Source organism: Cannabis sativa, chromosome 3, assembly GCF_029168945.1.
Source record: "Cannabis sativa cultivar Pink pepper isolate KNU-18-1 chromosome 3, ASM2916894v1, whole genome shotgun sequence".
NCBI lineage: Eukaryota > Viridiplantae > Streptophyta > Magnoliopsida > Rosales > Cannabaceae > Cannabis > Cannabis sativa.
The window spans coordinates 6,278,880-6,293,216 of record NC_083603.1 but is presented as its reverse complement, the minus strand read 5'-3'; the positions used below and the strand labels follow the sequence as shown (position 1 = coordinate 6,293,216).

At 32.4% G+C, this 14,337-nt stretch overlaps 2 protein-coding genes across 2 annotated transcripts; both read right to left on the bottom strand.

The window, feature by feature from the left end:
• Positions 1 to 4,123: 4,123 nt before the first annotated feature.
• LOC115709892 (disease resistance protein RGA2) lies at positions 4,124 to 7,166 on the bottom strand. Its single transcript, XM_030638140.2, has 2 exons — positions 4,472 to 7,166; positions 4,124 to 4,340 (listed from the first exon to the last, which is right to left on the bottom strand). Exon 1 carries the CDS (start codon positions 6,974 to 6,976, stop codon positions 4,505 to 4,507), a length of 2,472 nt encoding a protein of 823 aa, XP_030494000.2. The 5' UTR covers positions 6,977 to 7,166; the 3' UTR covers positions 4,124 to 4,340; positions 4,472 to 4,504.
• A 3,659-nt stretch (positions 7,167 to 10,825) lies between these two features.
• LOC115709896 (mediator-associated protein 2-like) lies at positions 10,826 to 13,441 on the bottom strand. The gene is made up of 5 exons (XM_030638144.2): positions 13,264 to 13,441; positions 12,007 to 12,170; positions 11,760 to 11,838; positions 11,573 to 11,656; positions 10,826 to 11,454 (listed from the first exon to the last, which is right to left on the bottom strand). The coding sequence occupies exons 2-5, from the start codon at positions 12,142 to 12,144 to the stop codon at positions 11,051 to 11,053; spliced, it is 705 nt and encodes a 234-aa protein (XP_030494004.2). The 5' UTR covers positions 12,145 to 12,170; positions 13,264 to 13,441; the 3' UTR covers positions 10,826 to 11,050.
• Between the last annotated feature and the right edge of the window lie 896 nt (positions 13,442 to 14,337).

Here is a 14,337-nt window from a genome sequence, read left to right as displayed (position 1 = left end):
AATAACAAGAATAAAGAGAAAAGATGAAAAACCAAGCTCTACACAAAAACAAATTATACCTTCCTTGTCCAAATTTGCTACTTTTATTTGTATTTAGGTTAACATTAATTTGCTACTTGATTATTGTATGTTCAAACTATTAAGTTATAAAGTTACAATAATATAATTGACGTATCCTACCTATCTTTTTTTTTTTTTTTCTCTGTGTCACACATCTCTAATTAATTTTACGATATTTGTTATCTCAACCTTATAAATTCTTGTTACTTTATATCTAATTATATCATGTGGGTTGAAATAAGAGAAAACATACTAAGTAATATGATTTTTATAGATTTAGCATGAATTTTGAAATTGTAAGATACAATAAGTATAAAAATTTAAGTTTTGGATACTCAACACGCTCCGTTTGTGATTGAAAATAAAGTCTGAAACTTCAAGCCAATTTTGAACTATGATTCGTTCACTTCCAGGAAAAGCTTTTGAATGAAAGTTCTAGATCTTTCTAATAGTTTTTCAAAACATCTTTAATTGTCTAATTTTGAGCTATATCGATATAGTTATAACCAAAATACCATCGGTCGTCACGATAGGAAATCAAAAAAAACGAGAGAATTGCGACTCTCTATATATCCAATGTCGCAGCTCTTGCGAAAAAATAGAAAACTTTTCAAATTTTGTCTACAAAACGAGTTGGAGCTAGGTCTTGGGAATAATTTGAATTTCGAGAGCAATTTTGAGCATAGAAGGACGACTGAGAGCAGAATACACTATTGGAGGACTCCAAATAGTATTCTTTCTCATATCTATTTTTATCTTTTATGTTTTTAATTGAATCTTTATTGTTTAGAATGACTTTTATGAGCTAATTTACATTTTAGGGTTGTTATGTGAACCACCTAATTTATCTTTTATGTTTTTAATTGAATCTTTGTTGTTTAGAATGACTTTTATGATCGCTAATTTACATTTTAGGATTGTTATGTGAACCACTTAATTTTTTTTTTTTTTGGATTAATGTAGTTATTCAATTTTTTCTTCTTTTTCTTTTAATTCCATGCAATCTGATTTAATTTTGCAATCACTGATTGATCACCTATAATTGTTATTTATGAATTCAAATCAAAATTCTGAAAAGTCAGATTTGAATATGTTTTGATTGTTATGGATGCAAATTGATTTAGGACAAAAGTATCTAGATTATTTGCATAATTTTATGATTTTATTTGTTTAATGTTTTTTTTTTTTTTTTTTTGTGATTAAACTTTACTATAGGAATATATGGAATTTTCACATAGATTGGGTTTGTAAGTCTTTTTTTTTTTTTTTGTGATTAAACTTTACCATAGATTAAATAGAGTTTTCACATAGATTGGGTTTGTAAGTCCGAACCAGACTATGATAAGTGAAAACTCCCCTTACTTAATTCAACTTGTCAATTGAATAAAAATAAGAAAAATTGGTAATTACATTAAGAAGTAAAACAAAGGATAGTTGGGGTTCATAATAATCCTTGTTTTTCTTATTGTTTATTTCTCTAATTTTTTAATTATTTGCTTTGCTTTATTTATTTTTCTAAAAAAATTTAATTAATCAAATAGAAACAAAAAAGTTAATTGATTGGTAATTGATAATCAGTCTTCGTTTGGGACGAGTACTCTACTTTATCACTATATTACTTGATTCAATTACGTATACCTGCGTACTAAATTTATCGAACAAGTTTTTGGCGTTATTATCGATGATTAAAATTATTAATTATTTTATTTCTAATTTGATTATCATTTTATTTTGCTAATATTTTAATTGTATGAGTTTATTTTGCAAGGTACATAAAAAAAATGCTACATCAAGATTACCTTGTGAATTTTTTTCAACAACACAATGAGTCATTCTTCGTTGCTTGGGGGAGGTTTGATAAATTGGTAAAGAGATGTCATCACAACTTTTCAAGAGGTTGTCTCACTTTATTTATTCACAATGGAATGAATGATGAAACAAATATTTGGGTGAATTATGGAGCAGAGGTAACTGGAGAGCAGGGTCGGCCCTGAAACAAAGTGGGCCATAGGGAAAAAAAAAATTTGGGCCCTTATGTTAGAAAAAATATGGTATTTTTCAAAATCGGTAAAAAAAAATGTATAATTTTAAAAGAGGAAAAAAAATTTTGGGCCCCTGGGCTGGGTGGGCCCTAGGCACAGGCCTAGCCCGCCTATGCCCAGGGCCGGGCCTGCTGGAGAGTCATTGTTAAGAAGAAGTAGTCCTAATGACATAATGCATTTGTTGAATGATATGTCTGATTTTGATCACCACTGGCATTAGGATCCTTCACTTTAAGGTTGGAGTCACCAATACCCTCCATATTTCCCAAACTCATTCCAACCATTTGAGGAGGAATATCATACACCATCACTTGTAGAAAAAATAACTCAATTGGAGTGTATGGTAAGATCTCTATTTGAGAATTTAATTGTGCATAATATGGAGTGTTTTAAGGAAAAAGACTCAAATGACCAAGGTTATGAGTGTTGTTTGAATAAAGTAGAAGCATCATTAGTTGGGTCAATAGAAGAGATTGAACTTGTAATTGAATATCAAGACCCCTTTAAAGTGGTACTAGCTAAAAATTTGGCTAAATTAGATTTTTGTTTGGCAAATAATGAATATAGTATGGTGAATGAAATTAATTTTATTCATGATCATGAAATTATTGAATATCAAATCACAAACACGGTTATGGATAGTCAATTAGAGAGTGAGCAACAAAAAGAAGAGTTATTTGATGAAGGTGAAAAAAATGTGACATTGAAGGATGAGAAAGCTTCTGGTATCATTGATTTGAATTCATCAATGACATTTATTTATACACCACCAATGGATTCATATTTTCTATCAATACTACCCTCATCATGTTACATCCTTTATGAGCTACCAAAGATTTCTCTCCAAGCTCATCCTTTGAAATCTTGTGTTGTTGGTGCTAAACATGGTACAAACTCGTATCAAGCCAAACTTGAGGGCATTCATGATGACAACTTCCAAGTGGTATAGTATGACGCTTATTATAGGCGTCAACCCCTCATCGATGTAACATGTATTTGAGGTAAGTTCTCTCTCTTTGATTTTATTGTCACATTTGGGACAATATGCATCTTTAGTTTGGGGGAGGACTTATTAAAATTTTTACTTTTATTTGTTTTTTTTTTTCAATTTTTGCTGTCTTGTTTTTCTTAAAGTATTTGGTTAGTGTAAACTGTTAAGTCATGATTTTTGTATGTTGTTGCCTTGTCTTTGCTTGTGAAAAAGAAATTGTACTTAACTGTGTGCTTGGTTTAACCATTTTAGAATTTAATTGCAATATTTGTGGAAAATTTATAATATATTTTGTACATGCAATATTTTTGGATTCTATTTTTATATGCTTGACTATGGTTGGAGATTTGCTATTTTAAATTGGATAAAACTTGCATTATTTCGCCTTTGAGGCAAAATCCTTGATGACATGTGTTATTGAAAATAATGATCAATATCATTGAAAACCAAATAGTGTCGTACAAGCTAAAAGACTATACAATCCACAAGAAAAAAAATCATCTAGTCAAACAAGTTGTCTATTCATCCGAAGAACATGCATATCTAATCCATGTGTAGCTGTATTGACCGCCCGTCATACATGGATTAGGAACATTCTTGAAAATTTAAAAAATTAGCTTGCAATATCCTTTAACAGTTAATGAACCAAAGTCATTAAAGTAAGAATATCTATTATTATTATTAAATACCAGATACAACCATTAAGCAATCAGATTCAACAACGTTAGATTTCAAATCCTGAAGAGACAATGCAATCCACAACCACAACAATTGTGTTACATTCTGCTTCTATAACTGTAAAACTTCCAAACATAGGCTTTGAAAGCATGCTATAACATCTCCATTAGAGTTCCTAAGTATGGCTCCAATTCCAACAAATTACATAAATTTTCTATAAAAGAAAAAAGTTAAGAGCTCTATAAAACATCACAATTGGGATGAAAAATCTGCACGCATTAATCACATGTCTTTGAAATTAAAGTTTAGTACACAAAAAAGTTTATCGAAAAACATGCACACATTTATCAAATGATAGAAAGTGTATCTTTGCAAAGTTTATTATTACACATAAAAGTTTATTAAAAGACTGATTTAAATACACCAACTTCTCTTGGGTATGCAACCAAAGTTCCACATTGGCTAGAAATAAAAATGATCGTTTCACGATCCAACAATTTCATTATCTGAGACATCTCAGCAGAAGAATTTTACACCTGTGTTGTGCCAAAGGGAAGATGTGCACAATGCTATATGTAACAAAGAGATGGAGTATATTAGAGTATAATTGCAAACCCACAACTAATATTTACTCAATCAATAGTAAAATTACTTTGCAAGTATTAATAAATTTATAAATTAAAACTAGAAATATACTTACATCTTCCTTTTCTTGTCATCATGATCATAAATCCTAACCAATAGAAAGGTTGGGAACATGAGCAATCTTATGCCAATCTGGTCCTACTTCTCGTTTGCATCTTTCCTTCAATGCATTACAATCTTCAATAACCAAATGTGTGAGGGAGGTGAGGCCTTCCATCCCATCTGGAAGCGACAACAAATTTCGACAACAAATAATCTCAAGCTTCTCAAGTGAGATGAGTTTTGGCAACCACTCTGGCAATCTCGTTAACTTGGAACAATCTTCAATCCTTAAATTTCGCAAAGTCTTAGCAGCTTGTTCGAGCCATTGGGGAAGATCTGTTGTCTCTGGTAACGAAAAAATCACAAATGTTTGAAGGCTCAATTGAACATTTTTATTACTAAATTCACTTGCCAAATTGAGTTTTGCACAATCACCTATTGCCAGAGTACGTAATGTGGTGCAGTTTATCGAGTCATTCGACAACACTTTCAAGTTATCGCAACTATTAATGTACGAAAAACGAAGAGATTTCAAGCTTCCATAACACAAAAAGCTCTGTTTTGTGGTTAACATAAGAGTCCTTAGGCTTACTAAACTCCCTATGTCGTCGGGTATTTCCTCAAGCTCCACACATCCATCAAGAATCAAAGTTTGCAAACTTTGCAACTTGCAAATTGAATTAGGGAGTCTCTTAATCTTTTCGTTTTCCCTCAAGTTGAGATATCTCAACTGCTTCATGGTGCCAATTGAACTTGGCAACACCTCAACAGATAATTTTGACAAATCAAACACTCGCAAGTGTTTGAATGTTGAAATGCAGGTAGAAAGGAATAACTGCACAACTTCATCTTTCTCATCTTTGTCACTGTTAACATGAATACTCTTTAGTTTCTTTAGCTTGCTCAACTTTGTTAAGTTGATCTCATTGATAACAATTCTTAAATATCTTACTGTATCAGAAATCATTCTGTCATCATTGGAATTTACAATTGAGCACTCGTTTTGGGTGATTGAGCATGCGAGATTGTGAATTAAATCATGTACTCTAAACTCTTGGTTGAGTCCAAAATAATCTTCACCGTGATCAGCTTGAAAGAAAGATCGGTTACACAAATCTACGCAGCATGACTCGCCGATTTCTTCCAACTCCTCTTTGTTCTTAGGTGAAGGAAGGATTCTGAGAGCCATCCAAATTCTAATCAAATCAAATTTCCACATCAAACTATCCTCTTCAAAAGTTGAACAATAAGCAAAACATTGTTTTAAGGACGGAGACATTGCGTTGTAACTTAATCGCAATGCAGGTAAAATGTGACCTTGGTTTCGTTCTAGCTCCCAAATTTTGTTATCTCTCACAGTTTTCCACTTATGAGCTTCAGTTGTCTGTCGAAGCCGACTCCCCAAGGTCTTCAATGCCAAAGGAACCCCTCCACATTTTTTCACAATTTCTTCACCAATTTGTTTGAGCTGTGGATACTCAGCTACTGCTGCTTCACTTCCAAATGCACACTTGAAAAACAAAGACAAAGATTCCTTCTCAGGTAGCCCCTTCAATTCATAGGGTTTCGTTTCGCCCATGATCAAAGCAACTTCGCGATTACGTGTTGTCACAATAATTTTACTCTTCTTAGAACCCACTGATAACAACTCTGCCAAATCCCGCCACTTCGAAAAATCCTCATTCCATACATCATCCAAAACAAGTAAAAATGTTTTATCTTTCAAGGTGTTTGTTAAGGACTTTTGCAATTGGTTTAAATTAGACAAGTTACAATTACCAGTTGTATCTGTAAGAATATCTTTTACTATTTTAGACACATTGAAATCCAAAGACACACAAACCCAAATCTTCAAATCAAACTTTTCACCAATTTTATCATCATTGTATACTGATTTGATAAGTGTAGTTTTTCCTAAACCCCCAATCCCAATTACAGATATAACAAGGATTTGATTATCACTTTCTTGAGCTTGATCCTTTAATACCATATCTAGAATCTCGCCTTTTTCACAGTCTCTACCAATAACATCTAAAAGATTAACAAAGGAGTGAGTTTCTCTAACACTTTGATCCACATTCGGTGCAATTTTGATCAATTGAAACTTCTCCATATTCTTATCAATCTCATCTAACCTCTCCCTTATCTCTCGAATACGATGAGCAACACTAAAACAGTAAACAATTGGATTCGAATGCGAAAAGAAACGGTGTACCTTTCTACCAAAAGATGCATATTGCTTGACAACTTTTCGCCTCAGTAATTCACACTCAAATTCATCCAATACATCCACTGCATCATGGAAGGTGTCTTTAAGCTCGACGACCCAAGTTTTGAGCGTTGGCCTCTCTTCTTGCTTAGTTTCGGCATCTGGGAGCACTTCTTGGAGGGCCAATGTGATTAGCTTAAGCTTGTTGAGGTCATCTTTCATGCCCCATGCTAAGCTAACCTCTTCATAAGCAAGAGAACCCAGTTTGTCCAAGACATTTCCAGCTATGGTGTAAGCTAGATCTGCCATTTTGAATCTTGATGAACTGAGAAAAGTAGTGAAGATTGTTGAGACTTAGAGAGAGTGAGTGAATAATTAAGATAAGAGTAGTTGGCCTCATTATGATCGTTCTCATATATTCAACAACTCTTATAATATAATTAATGGACCCAATATTAATTGAGCAACACACTGTGTTAGGGGCATGTACGTAACTAATGTTATGGTATAATATTATTATAAGCATTATGCATGAACAAAATATATTTCTGTTTCCTGAACATATTCTTTCTATACATGAATAAAAAGTAAAAAAGAAAGAAAAGGAGAGTCTCATCCCTTGATATGTATATAATAATTTTTGTTATGGTGTCGTGTTTATGTTGATACGATTACAGCAAAATATACCATTAAAGTAAACACGCGTTACAAATTTTGTTTTACTTTTAGTCAAAATAAAATTTGTGACTTATAAGTAAAAAAGTTACGACTAATTATAAATTATTATTTTTATGGTGTGATTAAAAAGTATGTAGCTAAATGATTAGTTACAAAAGTCACAATTTATTGTGACTAAATGTGTTTTTAGTCACAATATTTGTTGTGACTAAAATTAAATTAGTGACAACTTGTATCTAAATAGTATGTTTTAGTCACAGGTAATTTTTTGTTGTGACTAAAAGTCAAATTTAGTCACAAAAAAATTGTATTATAACTAAAAGGTTGTCACTAAAAGTAGGATTTTTATGTAGTGATGGTTATGAATATGTTGATTATATAAAAAAAAAAAAATACTAATTATTTAAAAAAAGTATGAAATCTAGTAGTTAATTCGTGTTATTGTATCGATAACACCACATGATTATCAAACGTATTTATTTGTTCAACAAAATAATGTAATTAATCACTAAATATTCTTAAACAACCAAATAGAAGTTACAAATTTTCAAACTATCATATTCTTTGCTTTAATATTATATTAATCAGATTATTTAGGCTTGTGAAGCTTAAACAACTGCTTCATTAATAGCTAGACACACTAATAATAATAACACTACAAGAAATGTCACTTTTACCAGCACAGTTTGCTACTGCACTAGTAAAAGTAACTTTTGCCAGCACATTTCGCATACTGCGCTGGTAAAGAGGTCAAAGTTTTACCAGCGTACATTTGCAGTGACTAAAATCTAACTTTTACCAGCGCATTTACGCGTTGGGAAAAGTCATTTTTGCCAGCACTTTTCATTTTATGCTAGCAAAAGTTCTAATACTAACATTGATTTGCCAACCCATTTTGCCAACACATCACAAGTAAATTCTATTTTACCAGAGCAATATCAACTTTTAGTGCTGGCAAAAGTGACATTTCTTGTAGTGTGGCAAAACTTAATTAATAGTGCTTCAAAAGATACCAGTACTTCGGGGTGTTCATCCAATTTAATCCGCACTATTTTACTCATAGTGTATTCGATCAGCATTAAGTGCGAATTTTTTTTTTTAAATCGAATCCAATCCGCACAATAGCTCAAATTCAATCCAATCTACAAAAGTGTGGAATGGATCGGTTATATTAGATTAGTAACTTTATAATATTAAATTATTTAATATTTTTTAAAAAAATACATAACTAGCAACAAAATAAAACAAATTATTGTTATTTTATGTCACCAACAACAAATTAAAATAAATAAAATAACAAATTCAAAGGAAGAAAAAAATTGTATGTATAAAGAAATATTTAATTTTGTTTTAAATTGCATGTAGAAAAAAAATTATATATAAGAATAGAATATACATTTGATCGATTAAATTTTAAAATATAATTATATTGCGTGTAAAAATTGCCTAATACAATTGTTAGTTACATAAGGTTTCTTTTTTTTTTGAGTAAAAGTGAGAATTTCATTTAAACACTTTCAGCCATTACAATAGACTTAAAACCAGCAGAAACATTATGCTGATTAAAAACACAATCTGACGAAAAACAAGACTCTCTTGCAAGACAATGAGCAGCCCTATTTGCAGATCGTTTAACAAACTTTAAAGAAACATTATTTAAAGACGAGAGTAAGACTCGACAATCATCAACAAGTAAACCAAACTGAGAAGGCATTAAAACTGAACTATGAATAGCTTGAACCACCACCAAAGCATCAGTTTCAATGACTACATTGGGCCATTGCTTTCTTTTAAGCCAACTTAGTGCCTCCTTAATCCCAATGGTCTCAGCAATCTCAGGCTTAACAATCCCAAGTCGAGACTCATAAATTGCTTCAAGGAGAGAACCATTCGAATCACGAGCTACGCAACCATAACCAAACTTGTTTTGTTCTTGAAAAATAGCCCCATCAACATTAATCTTGACCATATTAGCAATTGGTTTCTTCCACCGCTCATCAACATTATTAATATCATGAATTAATAATGCCCCCGTCTTTTGAGATTGAGCAGTACAAAATTGATCAAGCACTATTCTAGCCGAACGGACCACATCAATAGCAGAACAACTTTTTTTATTCCATAAAAGCTCATTGCGGACAGCCCAAATCTTCCAACTAACACACGCAGCTTCCTTGACAATTGCTGCGGACTGGTGCGAAACCAGGTTAGACAACCAGTTGCTGAAGCCGTGACTGACCACACCAGCAGGGACGATCGAGACAGTCCAGCAGCTGCTCGCGAACCTGCATTCCAGGAGGACATGGCTGATAGTTTCCACTGCGTTATTGCAGAAAGGGCAGTACAGATCGACATTGATTTTCTTGGTGCTTAATTGGACTTTTGTTGGTAGACATCCAACTAAGACACGCCACAAAAAATGTTGCACCTTTGGAGGGACTTCAAGCTGCCATATCGCCTTAAAAAGCTTCTGATCTTCCACAGCAACACTCGCTTCAGGTACTTGCTGCAACATACGATAAGCACTCTTCACTGTGTAAAAACCATTTGCTTCTTCGCTCCAACACCATTTATCAGCCGATGCATTTTCACTCAACATAAGGTTTCTTTTAATTTCATCTTTTTACATTGATTCAACTAGAGTATCAACAACGGTAGCACTAAAAAAGAGAGACGAAATGGATTCACCATCATAAAACAACCAATCAAAACTATTTTTTGATAAGAAAAAATAAGTTGCCATTGGTGCTAACTTTTTGCACCTTTGCCATTAATAGAGATAAATTTCTAATGTCACTAACTTCAAAATGGGCACACACTAACACTTGAACTTGAGACCACTTTCACTGACTCATCCAAATTTAGATTTTGGCTTCAACTCCAATTATCAGAATAAGCTATTATCAGAGTATGTTGATTATGATATACTGAGAATTCTTGAAGAAGAAGATGCTGAGGAGCCTAAAAATTCTAGTTTTGGACCAAATATGAAAGATATTGATAGATATTGTGAATGGTTAAGGAAGTCTATATACAGATAAAAAAGAAAAAAGAAAAAAAAAAGAGTTAAATCCCATTATACTGGTGTATATTTTGATTAAATATAATAAAAAGATTAGAACAGTTGTGGTGCTTTACACTTTTGATAATTTCATATTATAAGTATGTGAACTTCGATGTAGTGCAAAATATAATTATTAATTATGTTTTGAATTTTTAATAAACTTATAGAGAGTGTACAAGGTTACCAAGAAATTTAAAATCATTTGTAGATGTGAGTTAAAATTTGATGATATACATATTGTTACTATGCCAAAAAAGTTACCAACAATATTTGTTACAACCATATTAATGAGGCTTAGTTAAATTTATGAAGACTGATTTGCCCTTCATGTATCATTAAATTGAAAAATTACCACTGGCCAAGTGATAATTTTGAGCCTGAGAAAGTTTACCAAAGTAAAAAATTGGACTACTGACTTTCTGGTAATATTATAAGCATTATGCATTGCATGAACTTGAATTCTGAGCAGAACTTTTCTATCACTTGATAGAAGAATAACATAGAATGATAGAGCAAGAAAATATTTAGGCTTGTGAAGCTTAAAGCAACTGCTGGAATCACTAGACAGTAAAATATAACTTCATTCACTACCAAAAATTTCTTCTAAAAAGTATACAAGAACAAGTAGTGAAGAAGGCACCTTAATCCTCATTTTGTTTTCCCTTCTTTGATTTCCCTCGATGGGACCGCTGCGATGATCCCGAATGAGTAACAGCGCTATGACCTCGACTTGAATTTTGAGCAGACTGATCAATAGACATGATGGATTCAGATGCACGACTTCTCTTTGGAGTTTGTGATGGCTCTCCGAGATCTGATAAAGAACTTTTCTGTTTGCTACTTCGACTGGAAGTTCCACGCCCAGTTGAAGTTCCAGTAGTGTTTCTTGGCCGACTACTTTGTGCAGGTGTTCCAACGTGATGGGAAGAATTGGTCATTGAAATGCTAGAAGACTTGTGATACATAGATTTGCTTGAACTAGCTTGTTTCAATTCATGAGGCTCTGGGTAGTGGACGAGTGATACTCGTCGTGAAATCTTCCCAGCTACCATTATAGTACAGAGATCAATTCATTGTTACACATTCATTAAATGATAGATAAATAAATGACAGTGACAAGAGAAAATGCTAGTTCAATACATATCTAGAATTTTAATGCTTACCAATTTTTGTGCCTGTTGAAGAAGATAAAAAAACGGTTGCATTTGATTCTTGAGAAGCAAAACTAACCATATCATATTCTTTGCCTGAGAAATGACAAAAGAACAGATAATGACACCGGAAATCATAAATTGCAAAATAGCTTCACTGAAGTTTAGCCTAGTGTCACTGCAGAAGAAATATAATTACCAGATGAACCCTTGAAGCTAGACAGGTTCCCGTCATGGTCAAGCTTGAGCGTCAGTTCTTGTCCATCAAAATCGGGGTCCTGAAAAACCAACAAAGTAATTTGTCAACTTACTTAATAGCTGGTGAAGGTGGCTTTACCAGAAGGTAATCCAATTCCCACTCCCTAGAAACTAGTTTTTTTATTGCAAAACTTGTAGTTACTAGTTTTCTTTATTATAGGGAAGAAAAAAAAATGAGAAGTTCTCACATTATTCTTAGGCCATTGAATGAGCCAAAGCTCAGTTGAATCGGTCCCACTAAGATCGACAAGTGGATCCTTAACATCTTGCAGAAATTCAGGCGCAGGAACGTAACATTCCTTTAAATCAGCAGATTCAGAAGCCATTCCCTTTGCTCCACAAAAGTCAGAAGCTTAATTATACATGTAAAAGAAAAAAAAACAATTTAGACGTTTTGTCAAACAATTTGAATAACTGAATCCAGCTGATTTGTTCAAAGATGAAAATGTAGATTACTATCAATCAAAACAAGAAAAACTCTGATTACTATATATCAACTAACAACGAAAGAACAAAATCAAATAAACAGAAGACAATGAAACTAGAAGGAGGAAAAGAAAACTTGAAAGAATTGAAGTCTGCATTCATATATAGATAATGATATTTCAACCATTTTCCAACAACAACATTCAAGATTTAGAGGAGTAACATGTTCAAATACTAAGAGCAACACCTGCAATTACATTCCAATGTTTCTATTCAGATAAAGCACAGAGTATCATATTATTTTCTATCTCTCCTCTCAAAATTTATTAGAATTAGAAATTCAAATGTAAAAGAATCCTAAAGCAACTACTAATAATAATAACAAATAGCACAAAAGCCAGATACAACAATCAAAAGAATCCCAAATATAAAACATACCCAAAATTCAAAAAAAGAGCTAAGGCAATAGAAAACAAACACCGAAATTCACTTCGGACTTTATTGGGGAGACTCGCTTATGGCAGCGGACGAAAATTGTGAAAACAAACAACTAACAACATTAAGAAAGCTACAAATTAAAACATAAAACATGAAACCATAGTCTATAATTCCAGTACAGCAAAACAAACACAAAAACACAGGTATTGAATCAGAGTAAGAGGAGGATCTCTCAGTGCTTTTTTCCAAGATATAATACAGTCAAAATATGCATTACAATAACAAAGATGAAAATGAATACATAAGTAAACTATTGCACAAGGAATTGAAGTTAAAAGCAATATGAATTATCCATTAGTACCTTTTTTAAGCTGAAGAATTCAAATATTGGTTGAAGGAAAACGATTTTCAGTCAATTACTATTTGAGATATTTAAATTTGAGATCAAAATAAGCTTTATATACTCAAAAACTTCTTGCAACTATATAACCCAAGAACTAAATAAAAAGCATATTGGATGATATAGACAGTTCTGTTTTCTATATATGAAAATCGAAGATGAGAAGCATGAAAATACTGACCTGCTGGGCTGGGCGTGGTGCTTGTAGCGGACAACCGGAGAAAGGGGAGGGACCGAGGTGCGTGCTGTCGGCGCCGATGCGTGGTGTTGTCGAGAGAGAAGAAGGGGAGACGAGAGAGAGCGCGCGGAATCGGAGAAGCAGCTTAGGGTTTTAGCTTTTATTTTTGAAATATAAATTAAGTATAAAAATGTTAATAAAAATATGTGAGTTTTATTTTTTTTGGGTGTTAAATTTAGGGGTCAGTATAAAATTCAGAAAATCGAAAAAACTGTTCAAACCGACCTACCGAATACTGTTAGAACCGAAACCAACGAAACCGAAAACCGAGAAAACCGCTAACGGTTAAAACCGCCATTAAACGGTCGGTTTTTTTTTTTGGTAATAAACCGACCGAAAAAACCGAAACCGACCATTATACATATATATATATATTAATTTATTTAAGTTTTTTTTCATGTATTATAGTTACTAATAATATAATGAAAATACTATATTATTTTTTTTATTAATATTAAAGTTAAAAGAATAAAATAATTACTTTTTGAACAATTAATTTGTATGTTTGTAGTTATAAAATGTAGAATAATATATTTATAGAATAAATTGGATTATTTAAAAAAAAAACAAAAAAGTTCGGTTTGAGCGATTTAAACCGACCAAACCGAGGTTCAAAACGATCGGTTTTAATATAGGTTCTGGATTGGTCGGTCGGTTTTCGGATTGCACCATTCCAAACCGAAAATCGAATTTTAGATTTTTATATAGAAAAAAACCGACCAAACTGATCGATGCTCACCCCTAGTTAAATCAATGAAACCCGAACTGAGTTTGGTGGGTAACTGGGTGTAACATGAACTCGGCCTATAATTTTTTAAACTCATTTTTTGTGTATTTTTGAGTGTAAATGTGACGTCTTGGTTATTATTTTGGACTCTGTGCTTTGAAAAAATTATTGATTGATCCTTTTGATTTATTAATTGATAAAATAGATCATGTATTTTCTAAAATAGTATAAATAAGTCTCTCAGCTCAATTTTTTAATATAACCAACTTAAAGACAATTCTTAACACGAA

Bases quoted from the DNA above. Each gene is read 5' to 3' on its own strand.
- LOC115709892 (XM_030638140.2), bottom strand. From the start codon at position 6,976: ATGGCAGATCTAGCTTACACCATAGCTGGAAATGTCTTGGACAAACTG.
- LOC115709896 (XM_030638144.2), bottom strand. From the start codon at position 12,144: ATGGCTTCTGAATCTGCTGATTTAAAGGAATGTTACGTTCCTGCGCCT. The intron at 11,657-11,759 runs GTAATTATATTT...GTCATTTCTCAG, and splicing joins TAGCTTCAAGGGTTCATCTG to GCAAAGAATATGATATGGTT. The intron at 11,455-11,572 runs GTAAGCATTAAA...CTATAATGGTAG, and splicing joins TTCAACAGGCACAAAAATTG to CTGGGAAGATTTCACGACGA.